Here is a 16,914-nt window from a genome sequence, read left to right on the forward strand (position 1 = left end):
ATGCATGAGAATGTTTTATATTTTGAACGTTATTTTTCATTACAAGTGGAATTATTCATTACTTATCGTGTTAAGCAATGTCTGCTCAGATTTATCCAAGAGCCAGATGCAGTCATCAAAGGAGCCACATCTGGCTCGCAAGCCATAGGTTCCCTACCACTGCTATAGAGTATGATTTAACTTTCCTGTAACATAATCCTGTACCATACTTCTCATCTTATAATTTAAATTTTTATATAAAAATATACTTACAAACGAGTTAGAACAGAAGACTCTTTCAATCTATTAAATCAGGACCTAACAATGCAAAACTGGGATTGCGTGTACAACAAAAAGGATGTGGATAGTGCTTTTGAATCATTTATAGATATATTTAATTCAATATATAACCAAAAATGTCCACTAAAAAAAATTAGAAACAACAACAAAACTTTAAAGTGCCCATGGTTAACCAAGGGTTTACAAAACGCTTGTAAAAAGAAAAACACATTATATAGACAATTCATCAAATTAAGTAATGTAAAACCTGGCTCAAAAAATGAATATACAAAGAAACTGATTGAAGACTCTGAACATAGATATAAAACATATAAAAATAAATTGACTGATATAATAAGGACTAGTAAGAAATTATATATACCAATCTATTACATAGGAATAAGAACAACACTAAGGAGGTGTGGGGAATACTTAACACTATAATTAAAGGCAAATCAAAAAATAACTCGTATCCTAGCTATTTCACTGATAACAACCAAGATAATTATAATATGAATAATGTTGTGGAGAGTTTTAACAGTTTCTTTGTAAATGTCGGATCAGAATTGGCAGCCAAAATCCCTGATTATAACAGCAATGAAATGGAGTCACTGATTGAAATGAATCCAATGAGTATGTTTCTGTTGGGAGTAACTGAAGAGGAAATAATAGATGTTGTTAATAATTGCAAAAATAAAACATCTACTGATTGTTTTGACATAGATATGACACTTGTGAAAAAAAACATACATTCCATCACCAAACCACTAACTTATATATTTAACCTGTCCTTCCAAACAGGACAATTTCCTAATAAAATGAAAATGGCAAAGGTAATACCAATATATAAAAATGGGAACAAACACATCTTCACAAACTACCGACCTGTCTCTTTGCTCCCGCAGTTCTCCAAAATCTTAGAGAAATTATATAACACTAGATTACAGAAATTTATAGATAAACATAAGATAATTAATGAAAGTCAATGCGGTTTTAGGACAGCAAGGTCAACATCTATGGCAATAATTGATGCAGTAGAAGAGATAACCAATAGCTTAGATAGTAAGAAATATGCAGCTGGAATTTACATGGATCTGAGTAAAGCATTTGACACCATTAATCCTCAAATATTACTGAAAAAATTATACAGATATGGAATAAGGGGAGTAGCTTTGACTTGGATAAGGAGCTATTTAACTCAAAGACAGCAGTTTGTGAAGATGGGCGAGTTTACATCTGGGCATTTGGACATTGCTTGTGCGGTTCCACAGGGATCCGTTCTAGGTCCCAAGTTATTCAACTTATATATTAATGACATATTTAAAGTATCAAATGTATTAAAATTAGTCATATTCACAGACGACACTAATATTTTCTATTCTAACGATAATTATACACATTTTGTATTCACCCTAAATATTGAACTTGCAAAATTAAAAACATGGTTAGATATAAACAAATTATCCCTTAATTTAAAGAAAACAAAAGTTATGTTATTCGGCTATTCCAATCCAGGAACAGCAATAAATATAGATGGCGTGATTCTAGAAACGGTGTCAGAAATTAAATTCTTAGGAGTCACTATTGATAATAAATTAAGCTGGAAACCACACATAAGACATATACAAAGCAAAATCTCCAAAACCATCTCTATTATCAATAAATCCAAATTCTTCTTAAATTACACAGCTCTGCATTTATTATATTGTTCATTGGTCTTACCATATCTAAATTACTGCATAGAAATCTGGGGCAACAACTACAAAACTTCACTACATCCACCGGTTACACTCCAAAAACGTGCAATAAGAATTCTACACAAGGTGGGATATTGTGACCACACAAATATTTTATTTTTACAATCTAAATTATTAAAACTGCCTGATCTAGTTGATTTTTATACAGCTCAATTATTATTTAAAGCAAACAAAAAGGTTATACCTGCCAATATTCAAATACATTTCAAACACAGAGAAGGAGTTCATAATCTAAGGGGGTGTAGTATCTTTACTATTCCAACAGTAAGAACTACCAGGAAAAGTGTGTGTGTGTCTGTGCGTGGAGTGAAACTTTGGAACGGATTGGATGTGGGGCTCAAGCAATGTTCAAATGTCCATCAGTTCAAAACAAGATACAAAAAAATGGTATGGGCAATGTATATGAATGTGAACACGGATGCCCAAGTGTTGAACTCCATCACTGGCTAATAATGATTATTGTTATTATTATTATTATTGTTGTTATCATCATCATCATCTTCATTATTTTATATGTATTATTGTCATCATTTATTGTCATTGCTATTGCTCATATTGTTATTATTATTGTTATCATTATCGATATTATTATTGTTTAGTCATTGTTGATATTATCATTATTATTATTACTTCAATGACATCACCCAACTAGTTAAACTATATGAATTAGTATCAATGAGAGGAATACATTGAAGTGTGTGTGTGTGTGTGTGTGTGTGTGTGTGTGTGTGTGTGTGTGTGTGTGTGTGTGTGTGTGTGTGTGTGTGTGTGTGTGTGTGTGTGTGTGTGTGTGTGCGCGCATGTGTGCGTGTGTTTGTGTGTGTGTGTGTGTGTGTACACAAACAATCCTATATGCAATTTTGAGTAATACTAATTTTCTGCAAATGTAAAAACAAATATGAATTCTGACTAAAGAATTGGTGCCGATGGAAACTAAGAAAAGGGATTTGGGGACACTATCTGGAGTACAGGGCAGGCGAGTGGGGGATCTTATGTTCGTGGATAGCTCCTCTGGCAGGGGGCTCCCCTCGTCTCTTTTAATGCGCAGCATAGGACACATAATAAGTACACTATCTGGAGTACAGGGCAGGCGAGTGGGGGATCTTATGTTCGTGGATAACTCCTCTGGCAGGGGGCTCCCCTCGTCTCTTTTAATGCACAGCATAGGACACATAGCAAGAGTGGTCCTCAGGTCCTGTTGATCAGGGGCAGTAGCTCCACAGCCACAGATCCACTACTAACCACTAATATCACAGTCAAAATGAAAGCTTGTTCCCATATGCACCATAAACTGTTAATAATGTTTAGACAAAAGTGTATATTATATATACTATTATATATATTGTATTTATATAGGTGTGTGTGCGTGTGTGTGTGTATTTTGGGTATATGCATGTGTGTATGTATGTGATTGTGTGTGTATGTGTATATGTGTATATATATATGTATATGTATATATATATATATATAAATTGTATATATGTGTGTGTGTACATATGTATATATGTAAGTGTGTGTGAATTTAAATGTATTATATATAGACAATATATAGCAGCAACCACTGAATTGAATTATATTATATATATTATTGTATTATATATTGTATATATATATTGTATATGTATAGGGGTGGGACCTAATAAGTTTACTTCTTCCCACTCCCTTTTGAGCCAATCTTGACATCTACAAAAGATTAGGCACATGTAATGTTTTCAATGTAGCTGTAAAAATAATGTATCTATATATTTCTTTTGTATTTTATGTCATTCTCTTGTTTTGTTTGCATGGCTCAAAATAAACCCATTCATTCATTCAAAAAAAAAAGCCTAGCAAGAATGAGACAACTTTACACATTGTTTTTTTGTAATCGTGACATGATCAACTGTGCTGTCATGATGTTTTTGACGATTGTTGGACATGCCATAACTTGAAATTGCAAAGGAGCCCAGTAAAGGTGCCAAGTTTAAATCCTCAGATTGATTAGGAGAAGAGCGAGGGGGCTCCTACAGGCCCGTGTGCACTAAAACTTCCTGCGCTGCCCTTGGTCTTAACTGCCGCAGATAGACAGTCTTATTATACAGTTTATCATCACAACTAAAGCCATTCAGCAAAAATATGGTTCTTCTCATTATGGGACCATAATGTTAAACTATAATCTCGTTTGTCTTTGCCTTGATTTTTATAGACAGTGTTGGTAATCGTTTCGGAATTTTAAGTGTTTAGATGAAGTGACTGTTTTAAAAACTAATGTGCAGGCACGAAATGTTGCTAGATTTTTTCATTTTATTGAACTTTTTTATAACACAGCTCGTAATTTACTTTATGATCTCAGTGTTCTAGAAAGTGTCTTGGAAGAGACAATCTTAGACAATGTTTTATGTCCACAGCTTGTTAAGCACATGGCTAGCATCTGGATATCCCTGGGAAACATATGTGGACACATCTGCTTCAGCTCAAATAAAGGGAAAAGTATAAGTGCCTCCCCGGGAGAAGATTAATATAAAGACTCATAGCTCACTTTGTGCCGTTTTAAGTTTTCAGCTGCTTACTCTTTCTTCGGGGTTAAAAAAAAAAACAGCAGTTGGTTTTAGATGGGGTTTTTAAAATAATTTTACAACCAAAAAAAATGATAAAATTCCTGTATAAGAAGACATAATTCTGCTTCTACAGCAAACGCCCCTGTAGTGTCTTTGGGATCCTCACAGGTTTTCATTTGTCATTTTGAAATCACACATTGCATTAAAGAAATGTCGACTTCATTTGCTGTGAGTACCTTGTTGGAGAGTGGCAGTGTATAAAAACTATATTTCACATCATAATGCCCATTAAAAAAATCGTAAACTCTGCTTTATAGTTACAGTGGAGATCTTAAATTTTCCCCGCAAGTCGGCGAAGGCAGTCTTGTTGTCTCTGACCATGGAAGAAATTGGCAAATTGTTTTCAGGTCCGGGTTGTCTGATGAGAAACACATGTCTGACTACTTTTTATTCACCGTTTGTGGCTTCGAGGGTTTGCCTCACCACGCTGCTCAAAGTGAGCCACACTTCGCAATTATACCTCTCAACACGGAAATGTGCCTCTAAGCCAAAACACATGGAGCTATTAAGTTTTCTCATCTGCTAAGTAAACACGTCTTGTTTTTTGGAAACCACTCATTTCTAGCGGACATGTAGTGACCCTAAACTGGGGACTGGAAGAATGGCATTCATGCGCAAAACCTACTTTGATACTGTACATTTATGCTTCATAGCAAGTCAAAAAGGCTTTTTTTCCCCACATCTTGGCTCCATTTGCAGTGTTGCAGCACCCTAATTCAAGCATAGATTTGCCTCTGGATGATCCATCCCTGACGTTGAACAGACTGCTCTATTTCTCCCTCATTATCATTACAAATCTGCCTGTTAAATGTGTTTGCACTGCTGTCCCAACTCACTGATCATTCTCTTTATTAGTGGGTACAACGTCGAAGATTAGAAACCGCCTCCTAGCTCTTGCAAGAGCAACTGCCAGTGGGAAGGAGCATAAATAGAGTGAAATCAATTGCACTACCAGCGTTTCTACTCAAAAACTCTCCTTAGGGACTCCCTTTTGAAACTAATTCCATCATAAATATACATGCATTACTTAAAAACATAGGGTCTGCCGGCAGAGTAACTGTGAATTAATTTGCCTTTAGACACTCTTAAACAAGGCGTGTTAAACATCTTATCTTGTTGCTAATGGACCAGAGGTGTTTATCTTCATTTAGCTAGATGGGTTGCCGTCCTTGGGTGCTGCTACAATGAATGTCTCTTTTTCTAACCACGTTATGTGCCGTACTATTAGGTTTGTTCTCCTTTTAAGTGTTTTTTTTACAGGACTCTTTGTTGCATATTTGAATTGGAAAAAAACTATGCTTTGCGAAGTGGTGTTTAATTATTAAATGGCCACCTCACAGGTAGATTTTTTTTTTTTTGCTGTGATTTAGTAATGGTTGCTTTTCTCTTTTTAGTGGATGTTTGCATGTGCACTAAGCCTTATACAATGCGCTGGGAAAGCCCAGTTAGGAATTACATTCTCCAGTGGTGAGGCCACACAGACGCCAAACAGTCCTGCACCTGCTCTCCAGGAAGTCTGCTAAACCTCAAATATCTGTTTTGCATAATGCCGTCTCCTGCATGACATCCCAAATTGGCTCATATTTAGCTTGTCGGACAAGTATCAGCAACTAAATAATATGAGTCATATAAACAAGGAAGAAATAAAGCTGTTGGTGAAACTGTCCCCGATAAAGACTTCACCATAGTGGTGTCACAGTTAGTCATAATCACGGTTTGGTAAATTTTCAGTACAATCAGGGCTCAAAATGCAAAATAATAAACTGCTTAGCTTTAATACATCTATTTAAATATACAACATGGAACAAATATATAATTGCTACTAGGTTAACGATAAATAATATTCTCAACAAAAAAATACAAATTATGAAAAATAACATTTTACAGTGTTTAGTTTTAATACGGCTGCAACTAACGATCATTTTAATAGTCAACTCGTCAGCATTTTTTTATTATCAGTCCACTTGTCAAACAATTATTACTTATATGATCTGCTTTACACTTTGAGGCCACAACTTAACTTTAAATTGTTTCTCAAAGCCATTATAGTAAATTGTAACAAAATAAACATAAATTACTGAGAAATTAAGGGTTGTACTATATATAAAGTAGATAACCTTAGTGAAAAAAGTAGATAACTTTAGTGAAAAATAGACTCAATTGAACTTAACTTTAAGTGCAAAGATAAAATATAACTATATTTTCCTGTCTACCATCAGTCAGCTAAAAAAAATAATACAGAGCGGCTGTTCGCCCTGTTTGAATTTGTTAGTGAGCGTTAGCAGATTTAGGTGGGGAAGGATAGGCATGTTCGGACTCCACGTGTTCATTCATAGTTTTGATGCCTTCGGTGACAATCGACAATGTAAATAGTCATGAAAATAAAGAAAACACATTGACACTGTGTGTGTATCCATCCATTTCCTACCGCTTATGTATATGTGTGTATATATATATCAATCAATCAATCAATATTTACTTATATAGCCCTAAATCACTAGTGTCTCAAAGGGCTGCACAAACCACAACACAAACCACTACGACATCCTCGGTAGGCCCACATAAGGGCAAGGAAAACTCACACCCAGTGGGACGTCGGTGACAATGATGACTATGAGAACCTTGGAGAGGACGAAAGCAATGGATGTCGAGCGGGTCTATGGTACAATACAATCGGCAAGATAGGGTGGAGCTAGACCGTGTAGTATTTTATACGTAAGTAGTAAAACCTTAAAGTCACATCTTAAATGCACAGGAAGCCAGTGCAGGTGAGCCAGTATAGGCGTGATGTGATCAAACTTTCTTGTTCTTGTCAAAAGTCTAGCAGCCACATTTTGTACCAACTGTAATCTTTTAATGCTAGACATGGGGAGACCCGAAAATAATACGTTACAGTAATCGAGGCGAGACAAAACAAACGCATGGATAATGATCTCAGCGTCTTTAGTGGACAGAATGGAGCGAATTTTAGCGATATTACGGAGATGAAACAAGGCCGTTTTAGTAACGCTTTTAATGTGTGGCTCAAAGGAAAAAGTTGGGTCGAAGATAATACCCAGATTCTTTACCGAGTCGCCTTGTTTAATTGTTTGGTTGTCAAATGTTAAAGTTGTATTATTAAATAGAGGTCGGTGTCTAGCAGGACGATAATCAGCATTTCCGTTTTTTTGGCGTTGAGTTGCAAAAAGTTAGCGGACATCCATTGTTTAATCCATTGTCACCTAGCGGCAGCATGTAGATGCTGAAGAGTGCAGGGCCAAGGACTGAACCCTTGGGAAATCCACACGTTACCTTAACGTTGTCTGAGGTCACATTGTTATGGGAGATGCACTGCATCCTATCTGTAAGATAAGAGTTAAACCAAGACAGGGCTATATGTGTATGTATATGTACAGTATATATTTATACTGTATATGTGTGTATATATATTTATATATACAGTCAAGGAAATAAGTATTTGAACACCCTGCTATTTTGCAAGTTCTCCCACTTAGAAATCATGCAGGGGTCTGAAATTTTCACGGTAGGTGCATGTCTACTGTATGAGAGATAACCTAAAAAGAAAAATCCAGAAATCACAATCAATAATTTTTTAACAATGTATTCGTGTGATATAGCTGAAAATAGGTGTTTGAACACCAACATTTATATTTGGTAGAGTAGCCTTGGTTTGCAATTACAGAGGTCAAACGTTTCCTGTAGTTCTTCACCAGGTTTGCACAGACTGCAGGAGGGATTTTCGCCCACTCCTCCACACAGATTGTCTCTAGATCAGTCAGGTTTCTGGGCTGTCACTGAGTAACACAGACTTGATGGACCAGCCATCAATCCGTCAATTCTTTCCGTGTCCGGGTCAGGTAAGGTTCCCCGTGTTGAGTCAAAGACTGCCATACTTCTTTAGTATGGCAGTTAGCCACCGCAGACTGCCATACTAATTTTGGCCGCAGCAGGACCACCCACCACCTGCAGGGACCCCAACGATGGAGATGGAACATGCAGCAACTGGCCAGCAGACCCTCTCCCGGAAAAAAAGAGGGGGTATTAGCTTTCACTGTTATGCTGACACCCAACTCTACATGCCCCTAAAGCTGACCAACACGCCGGATTGTAGTCAGCTGGAGGCGTGTCTTAATGAATTTAAACAATGGATGTCCGCTAACCTTTTGCAACTCAACGCCAAAAAAACGGAAATGCTGATCATCGGTCCTGCTAGACACCGACCTCTATTTAATAATATAACTTTAACATTTGACAATTAAACAAGGTGACTCTGTAAAGAATCTGGGTATTATCTTCGACCCAATTCTCCCTTTTGAGTCACACATTAAAAGCGTTACTAAAACGGCCTTCTTTCATCTCCGTAATATCGCTAAAATTCGCTCCATTTTGTCCACTAAAGACGCTGAGATCATTATCCATGCGTTTGTTACGTCTCGCCTCGATTACTGTGACGTATTATTTTCGGGTCTCCCCATGTTTAGCATTAAAAGAGCTGGTACAAAATGCAGCTGCTAGACTTTTGACAAGAACAAGAAAGTTTGATCATATTACGCCTATACTGGCTCACCTGCACTGGCTTCCTGTGCACTTAAGATGTGACTAAGGTTTTACTACTTACGTACTCTCCAAGGTTTCTCATAGTCATCATTGTCACCGACGTCCCACTGGGTGTGAGTTTTCCTTGCCCTTATGTGGTTTGTGTTGTGGTTTGTGCAGCCCTTTGAGACACTAGTGATTTACGGCTATATAAATAATCATTGATTGATTAATTGGTTGATAAAAAAAGAGGAAAGGAAAGGAGGATATCTCAGACCCGCCGACACACACGGCCACTACCCCAGCAGTTGGCTGCCATGCAACACCGCAAAACACCATGTGATTCCCGAATATGCCACAGTAGACGCCGGGGCTAAACCCAGCAGGCCCCAACCAGCGGGCCTGCTGGTTGGGGCCCCTGGTTGGTGATACTTGTTGATACCCTGCGGGGGGTTGGGTTTGTGGGGACCCGGTCGCTTGCGGGGCGGTCCTACCGTCTAGCTGCGGGTAGTCTCCGGTCCCCTCTGGGCGTCCCGTCTTTCTGCCTGCATGGGGTATGTTCTCTCGCTGGCTTGGGGACTGGCTGTCTACTGCTTCTCCCGTGCCTTGTCCTCTGCCGGGCGCGTCTGTCTACGGCCTGCAACTGGCTTTGCCGGCGGCATGGTGATCCCGTTTCTGAGGGTTCTGTGGCTGGCCGGCCTGCCTGCGTGGAGCCAGTGGTCGCTTGTTCCCTGGGTACTGCATTTGCTATTTTGGGTGGACCTGCATGTCGTCTTTTTTTTTGATTCATTGATACTTTTAATAGTAGATTGCACAGTTCAGTACATATTCCGTACAACTGATCACTAAATGGTAACACCCGAATAAGCTTTTCAACTTGTTTAAGTTGGGGTCCACGTTAATCATTTCATGTCGCAGAGGCTTTGTTATACTTCCGCCGGAGGTTCCCGTGTGGATTAGCGGAACAACAAAATAAGTCAATAGCACATATTTGTCAACAATTTTTTTATTGTCAGCATTGTTGATTTGTGACAAATAATCATCGCAGCCCTACTATTTTGGAGCAACAAGTGCAACAATAATAGTTTTAACAGACTGAATTTGGATATTTTCTGAGGAACTTTAAGGGTACCTATGGATGAATTGTCTTTTCTGAATTATAAAAGTTGTTAAAATGTTGAATACTTGTGTTAAACATTGCCAAAGCGTTAAATCATACGGTTCATGCATTTTGGCGTGAGCTTTGGATGGTTCGATTGCGGGGTTTCCGTCGTCCTATTTTACGCTTTATAATGCGCCACACATTTTCAATGGGAGACAGATCTGGACTACAGGCAAGCCAGTCTAGTACCCGCACTCTCTTTCTACGAAGCCATGCTGTTATAACACATGCAGAATGTGGCTTGGCATTGTCTCGCTGAAATAAGCTGGGGCGTCCATGAAAAATACGTTGCTGGAATGGCAACATATGTTGCTTCAAAACACGTATGTACCTTTCAGCATTAATGGTGCCTTCACAGTTGTGTAAGTATGCTTTGGGCACTAATACACCCCCATACCATCACAGATGCTGGCTTTTGAACTTTGGTTCTTTTCCTCCTTGGTCCGGAGGACACAACGTTCACATTCCAAAAACAGTTTGAAATTTAGACTTGTCAGACCACAGAACACTTTTCCACTTTACATCAGTCCATCTTAGATGGGCTCCGGCCCAGCAAAGCCGGCAGCGTTTCTGGGTGTTTTTGATAAATGGCTTTTGCTTTCCATAGTAGAGATTTAACTTGCACTTAAAGATGTAGTGACAAACTGTGGTTTTCTGGTTTTTCGTGGTTTTCTGAATTTCTCCTGAACCCATCTGGTGATATCTTTACACACGGATGTCAGTTTTTGATGCAGTACAGCCTGAGGGATTGAAGGTCAGGGGCATTCAATGTTGGTTTTCAGCCTTGCTGCTTGCTCAGTGATTTCTCCAGATTCTCTGAATGTTTTGATGATATTACAGATCGTAGATAGTGAAATCCCTCAATTCCTTTAATAGTTTGTTGAGAAATGTTGTTCCTAAACTGTTGGACAATTTGCTCATGCATTTGTTTACAAAGTGGTGACCCTCGCCCCATTCTTGTTTGTGAATGACTTAGCATTTTGTGGAAGCTGCTTTATACCCAATCGGGGACCAACCTGTTCCCAATTAGCTTGTTGACCTGTGGGATGTTCCAAATAAGTGTTTTATAAGCATTCCCCAACTTTCTCAGTCTTTTTTGCCACTTGTGCCAGCTTTTTTTAAACATGTTGCAGGCACTAAATTTCAAATGAGCCAGTATCTTGTCTTTGGAGAGTATTCAATTAAATATAGGTTGAAATGAATTTGCAAATCATTGTATTCTTTTTTATTTACGATTTACAAAACGTGCCAACTTCACTGGTTTTGGGTTTTGTGTCTAGAACCCAGGAAAGTGTTTTAAATGTCTCCTTTAAAGTTTGAATCTTTACTTTGTTCAAAGTGATACTGAACTTGCTGTTTATCTTAAGATCTGGGTAAATTACAGTAAAGGTGCCAAGAATGTAATGTTGCTGAATCACTGTTTTGGTTAAATATTTTGATCAGCAGTTTGTTAAAACATCAAATCATACAGCCTCCTTCGGTGTGTGAGATATGTCAGCACTTGAGGTTCAACGCACTTGAGGTCTCTGCGGACATTGATACTCCAACACTCAGCGTGCAGCCGAGCACTTAACAGTGTGATGCCACACAATTTGTGTGTGTACACGCTAACGTAATGTATCTCTATGCTGAAATTCAGCGCCGGTTCAACATTTGATTAGCTTTCCTTGAATTGAATAAGACGTGTGTCAGTGTTGCTTGCAGGTATAAACGTAAGATAATATACACTGTTATTATGTATGTGAAGCGAGAGTTCTAACAGTTTCACTGTAAACTTGTGTTTTATTAGGAATTGATACAAACATTGCACTTACAGTCAACTCTGATCTCTTGAACTTTTTTTTAAAAGCCAAATCAAGTTTTATTATATCGGTGCCTTAGGGAAGCAAGGTATTAAGATGGTTCTAATGAGGTGACAGCTCTAATAAGAGGGTCTTCGGCAAGCCTCTAATTCCACACCTTTAGAACATGGCTCATTATCAGCAAGGTTCTGGAGCTGATAGCCGCCGTAACAGAAAAAAGGCTTCCTTTCTTCATTTCCTTAGTTTCGTTTTCCCTACACTTTTTCTCCTTGGCTGCTTCCCTCCTCTTTAAATGAGTGTGATTTCTTTCAGATGTGATTGAATTAATTCCTACTAGATTTAATTACAAGTGATAAAGTCCATGGAATCCCAATTTCCTCAATAGGGGGGTCCGCACTTTCTAACAAGCGTTCTCTGGTGAGTTAAGACTATTGATAACATGAAGGTTCATGTTTGTTGACATTTCTTGCACATATAACTAGGGCTTCAACTATTAATAAATTAAGTAATCGCCGAATCTTTTCGATTAAGTTTGTTTGATTAAATGAGTAATTTGGTAAAACACACTTTATAGACCAGTGGTTCTTAACCTGGGTTCGATCGAACCCTAGGGGTTCGGTCAGTCGGCCTCAGGGGTTCGACAGAGCCTCCGTCCAAACCTGACTAAATAACAAGTTCAATGTTTAATTATTATAATCAAATGAGAGCAATCATTTCCATGAGATTATTTTGTAATATAAGTGTTTTGGCCCACTTACAATGACATAAAAAAAACATAGTTTTTCATGAGCTCTGTACAATTTGGGGTTGGAAATAATTTGTACCCCTTTCAGATATCGCATTTAGGTCCCACTAAAACATTCACATGTTGCACAATGAGATGTAAGCATGGGATCATGTGTACATTCCTGTAACTTTCTGTTTGTAAAATATATGTTTATTAGTATTTATTTAATATAGTAACATCATTAAATTAAGAAAAAACATTTTATTTTTCACTAAAGAAGGGTTCGGTGAATGCGCTTATGAAACTGGCGGGGTTCGGTACCTCCAACAAGGTTGAGAACCACTGTTATAGACTGAATGCATCAGTTTAGGGAATTGTTTTTAAATAAACCAAGCTTTTTCTTTCTTACCATTTTTTTTTTTTTTAATTCATGCTGAAATTTTACTTTTAACGTGTGTGCTTCAATATAACAAAATAAAACTCTCCGCTATCCGCAGCCATACAGATCGAGGCAACTACACACCACCATGCTGTTGCAGAAACCGTGACAAAAAAATAATGAAAATGAGCGACCTTACAGAAACTATGTCCGCGTATTATAATTTTATTTAACTTTCAGGGCATTCTATGCGGTCTGGATTTGATACATTTGTATAAGTAAGATTCATTAAACGATTAATCGAAGCAACAGAATAGCAATCGAAGCTTTTCTCTAATTGATGAATTGTTACATCTGTAACTATAAAGTAGAAATACTTCTATCAATCGTTACAAAAATGTTGTAGATTTTGTTAGAATATTTTTTTTAAACAGACCAAGTTTTTAATGTTGTCAAATTTAGTAAATATAGTACTTTAATATAATTGGAACATGTCAATACCATGTTTGTGAATGCTCGAATTACCTACAGGTATGCACAAGCAAATTGGTAATGGCAGTCACCTAACTGCAAAATATACCCTTTTGTACCTAAAATGCCTACATTTTGGTCTAAGTCCTCCAATATCTTCTTGTGAATATGCTGTATAATGTGAACATGTAAGAAAAAGTACAGTTCGTAGAGCGGTATTGTTTGTATTTAAGTTAAAACTGTGTTACATATGTGAAGCCTTAAAGTCCTCCCTGTGAAGTACATGGTATATGCTTGATTGACTCTTCAACCTGTCTGTTGAGGTTTCTTCCACGTAGACTTTGGGGGATCATGTATGTCGTTCAAAGCAGAAGCCTTACTGATTTGGATTATGTAACACAAGATCCCTGAGGTAACTGAGGTCAAAGATCAGATCAGTACATGTTCCTTTTTCATGCTCGACCAGACACCATTTTCATCTGGTTTTCTTCAGACCTTCAGGGATTATGTTTTTGTTCCAAAGCAAGATATTTTGAATGGTATGTGTTGTAAGAAGCTTATTATAGGTCAAAGTTTATATTGCTACAGTATTTTTTGGTATTATCTGTCCTCTGTGTGTGTGTGTGTGTGTGTGTGTGTGTGTGTGTGTGTGTGTGTGTGTGTGTGTGTGTGTGTGTGTGTGTGTGTGTGTGTGTGTGTGTGTGTGTACGTGCGTGCGTGCGTGCGTGCGCTAGAAAGAGATAACACCTTTTAGTTAAAATCCAAAAGAACAAAACAAAGTCCAAAGCTTCAGTTTGCGCTGATGAATGAGCCTATTGTTCACGATAAAGTAATTATCCAAAACACTGGCCTCGCTTTTTTTGGGTAGTAGGAAAATTTATGTTAAAACATTGTGATTTATGCTTTGGAGGCCGTAAATATGACTATAATGGAATTGTTTGTCCTCCCCAGTCACAAGCAGTGGAGCGGTTGCTAAGGTGACTGTCATGACTACTGCACACAAAAATTTAGAAATTGATGTATTTTTTACCTAACAAACATACTTTTAACCAATGATTGTGTATTATGCTTACTAACAATGGAAGAGTTGTTGAAAAACGTATGTTGACTTTGGGTGTGTGTGTGTGTCATATGTTGTGTAGGTGTCATCTGCAACCAGTCGCATCGTGGACAACCAAACAGTTGGAGAGCTGAAAGCTGAGATAGTCTCTTTGAAAGGTTTACTGCTCAGCAGGTAACACAGTTATCCCGTCCCCCTTGCACAAACGCGCACACACATACACACACACACACACACACGTACGTGTCTCTGGTGTGTGTATTTATTGAAGGGCAGACAGTATGCTGCTGTTTTTCTACTGTGTTTGATTTTTATGGATGTGACCCATGAACAAAATGTCTCGCTATTATCACTTAAATACTTCATCATAGTAATCACATTTGATATTTGTACATTCCCTGCTAGCTACATCATGTTATGTTACTTTCAAATTAATTACAAATAGGGCTGGGCGATATATCGATATACTCGATATATCGTGGGTTTGTCTCTGTGCGATATAGAAAATGACTATATCGTGATATTTGAGTATACGTTCTCACGCAGTTACTTTTAGCTGCAGGCATTACACTGCAGGCTCTTCTCAATCTTTCTTGTCTCTCCTTCTCACAGACAAGCGCACCTTCTTACATATGTCACATACTGTCGCGTCATACGCCCTCGCATAAGAGGTAGCAGCATGGGTAACATTAGCTGTGATGCTAGCGGAGTGGTACGAGTGATAAAACGAGAGAAATAAGGCGCCAATCTGGTAACAAATGAAGGAAGAATTAATTCTTAAGAATAACAGCACGGTGTCCATTTTCAATCAATCAATCAATCAATCAATGTTTATTTATATTGCCCTAAATGACAAATGTCTCAAAGGACTGTACAAACCACTAGGACTACGACATCCTCGGAAGAACCTACATAATGGCAAGGAAAACTCACACCCTTGTGCCAAGACATACCAGAAGTTCTGGTGTGGCTTGGCTTCAAACGGGAATATGTCGAACAAGTACGCGGCAGAAGCGTTGTTTCAAAGAGTAGCACCTTCTGCTAATTTGTAGCATAATTTGAAAAGTCCCTCGCAAGAGAATGAAGAGTGCTTGATACTGCATTTCAACATCTCCATTCAAGGCCTTACGCACAAAATGCCAAAGCAACCATTTCCAGATCGTATGAAAAAAATAGTCAACAACAGAATTGAATAACGTCCGTAATAACCTACCACATAGCATAGGACCTACACTATTTGATTTCCTGTTACACAGCTCATTTTTATATGACAGTTATTGAAATATCTTGTGTGACATCATGCACAAAAGTGCATTTTATTTGTTTTAAACTATTGTATTGGCGTTCCGTCAAAAAGTGCACTTTAATTTAGGGTTTTTTTTATGTCATCTTAGTGACATCATTCACAAAAGTGCACTCATAGCTTGTTTTAAAATGTCTCTGACAATCTTGCACTTTCTGTTTTGAAATGACATAAATGTTTTTGCCACTGCTTAATAGCTGTTTAATAAATACAGTTTTGGTAAATTGACTGAATTGTGGTTTCCAACTCTGCATGAAAGTTTAAAATTAGCATATATTAATGCAGTATGTACAATATTTTTTTAATGTAGACACATACAATCATCACACTGTTGTGATTATATGCATCAAGTGTTCATTCAAGGCTAAGACAAAATATCGAGATATATATTGTGTATCGTATCGTAATATGGCCTAAAAATATCGAGATATTAATAAAAGGCCGTATCACCCAGCCCTAATTACAAATAAGTTCAATTGGATTCATCACCGTTTATATGCTGGTTATAGTTTTAGCTCATGTTCAAATGTTTTTTTTAAACATTACTGGAGACTAAATGCTCAATCAAAAGTTAATTTTTTTTCAAGCTAATCTGTGTTGCTGCTCAAAATTTTAAAATAGATAGATTAATAAAGTAGCCACCACCAGCATGAATATGTTACCATTAGTAGTTCAAAAGAACTGATTGACAAATAGAAGTTTAACATTTTACCTTTTAGACAAGTTAATCTTGAAAACACACGTCATGTTGTTCTCTTAGCTTGGTCCGGATTGAGGTTGAAGCACTGCGTCTGCATGCACTGCAAAAGTTTGGATATGAATTAATAAAACACTATATGGTCTTCCAAATTACTTCCACACT

The 16,914-nt window shown here is 37.6% G+C and overlaps 1 protein-coding gene across 3 annotated transcripts in view; it reads left to right on the forward strand.

The window, feature by feature from the left end:
• Positions 1-16,914, forward strand: part of pex14 (peroxisomal biogenesis factor 14) — a 146,370-nt gene that overhangs the window by 117,929 nt on the left and 11,527 nt on the right. For all 3 annotated transcript variants that reach the window (XM_061903877.1, XM_061903875.1, XM_061903876.1), the window contains one exon: positions 14,832-14,923. In XM_061903877.1, the coding sequence (XP_061759861.1) occupies positions 14,832-14,923 (92 nt within the window). The remainder of the gene's footprint in view (positions 1-14,831; positions 14,924-16,914) is intronic.

The sequence above is a fragment of the Nerophis ophidion genome, linkage group LG06, assembly GCF_033978795.1.
Source record: "Nerophis ophidion isolate RoL-2023_Sa linkage group LG06, RoL_Noph_v1.0, whole genome shotgun sequence".
Taxonomy (NCBI): Eukaryota; Metazoa; Chordata; class Actinopteri; order Syngnathiformes; family Syngnathidae; genus Nerophis; species Nerophis ophidion.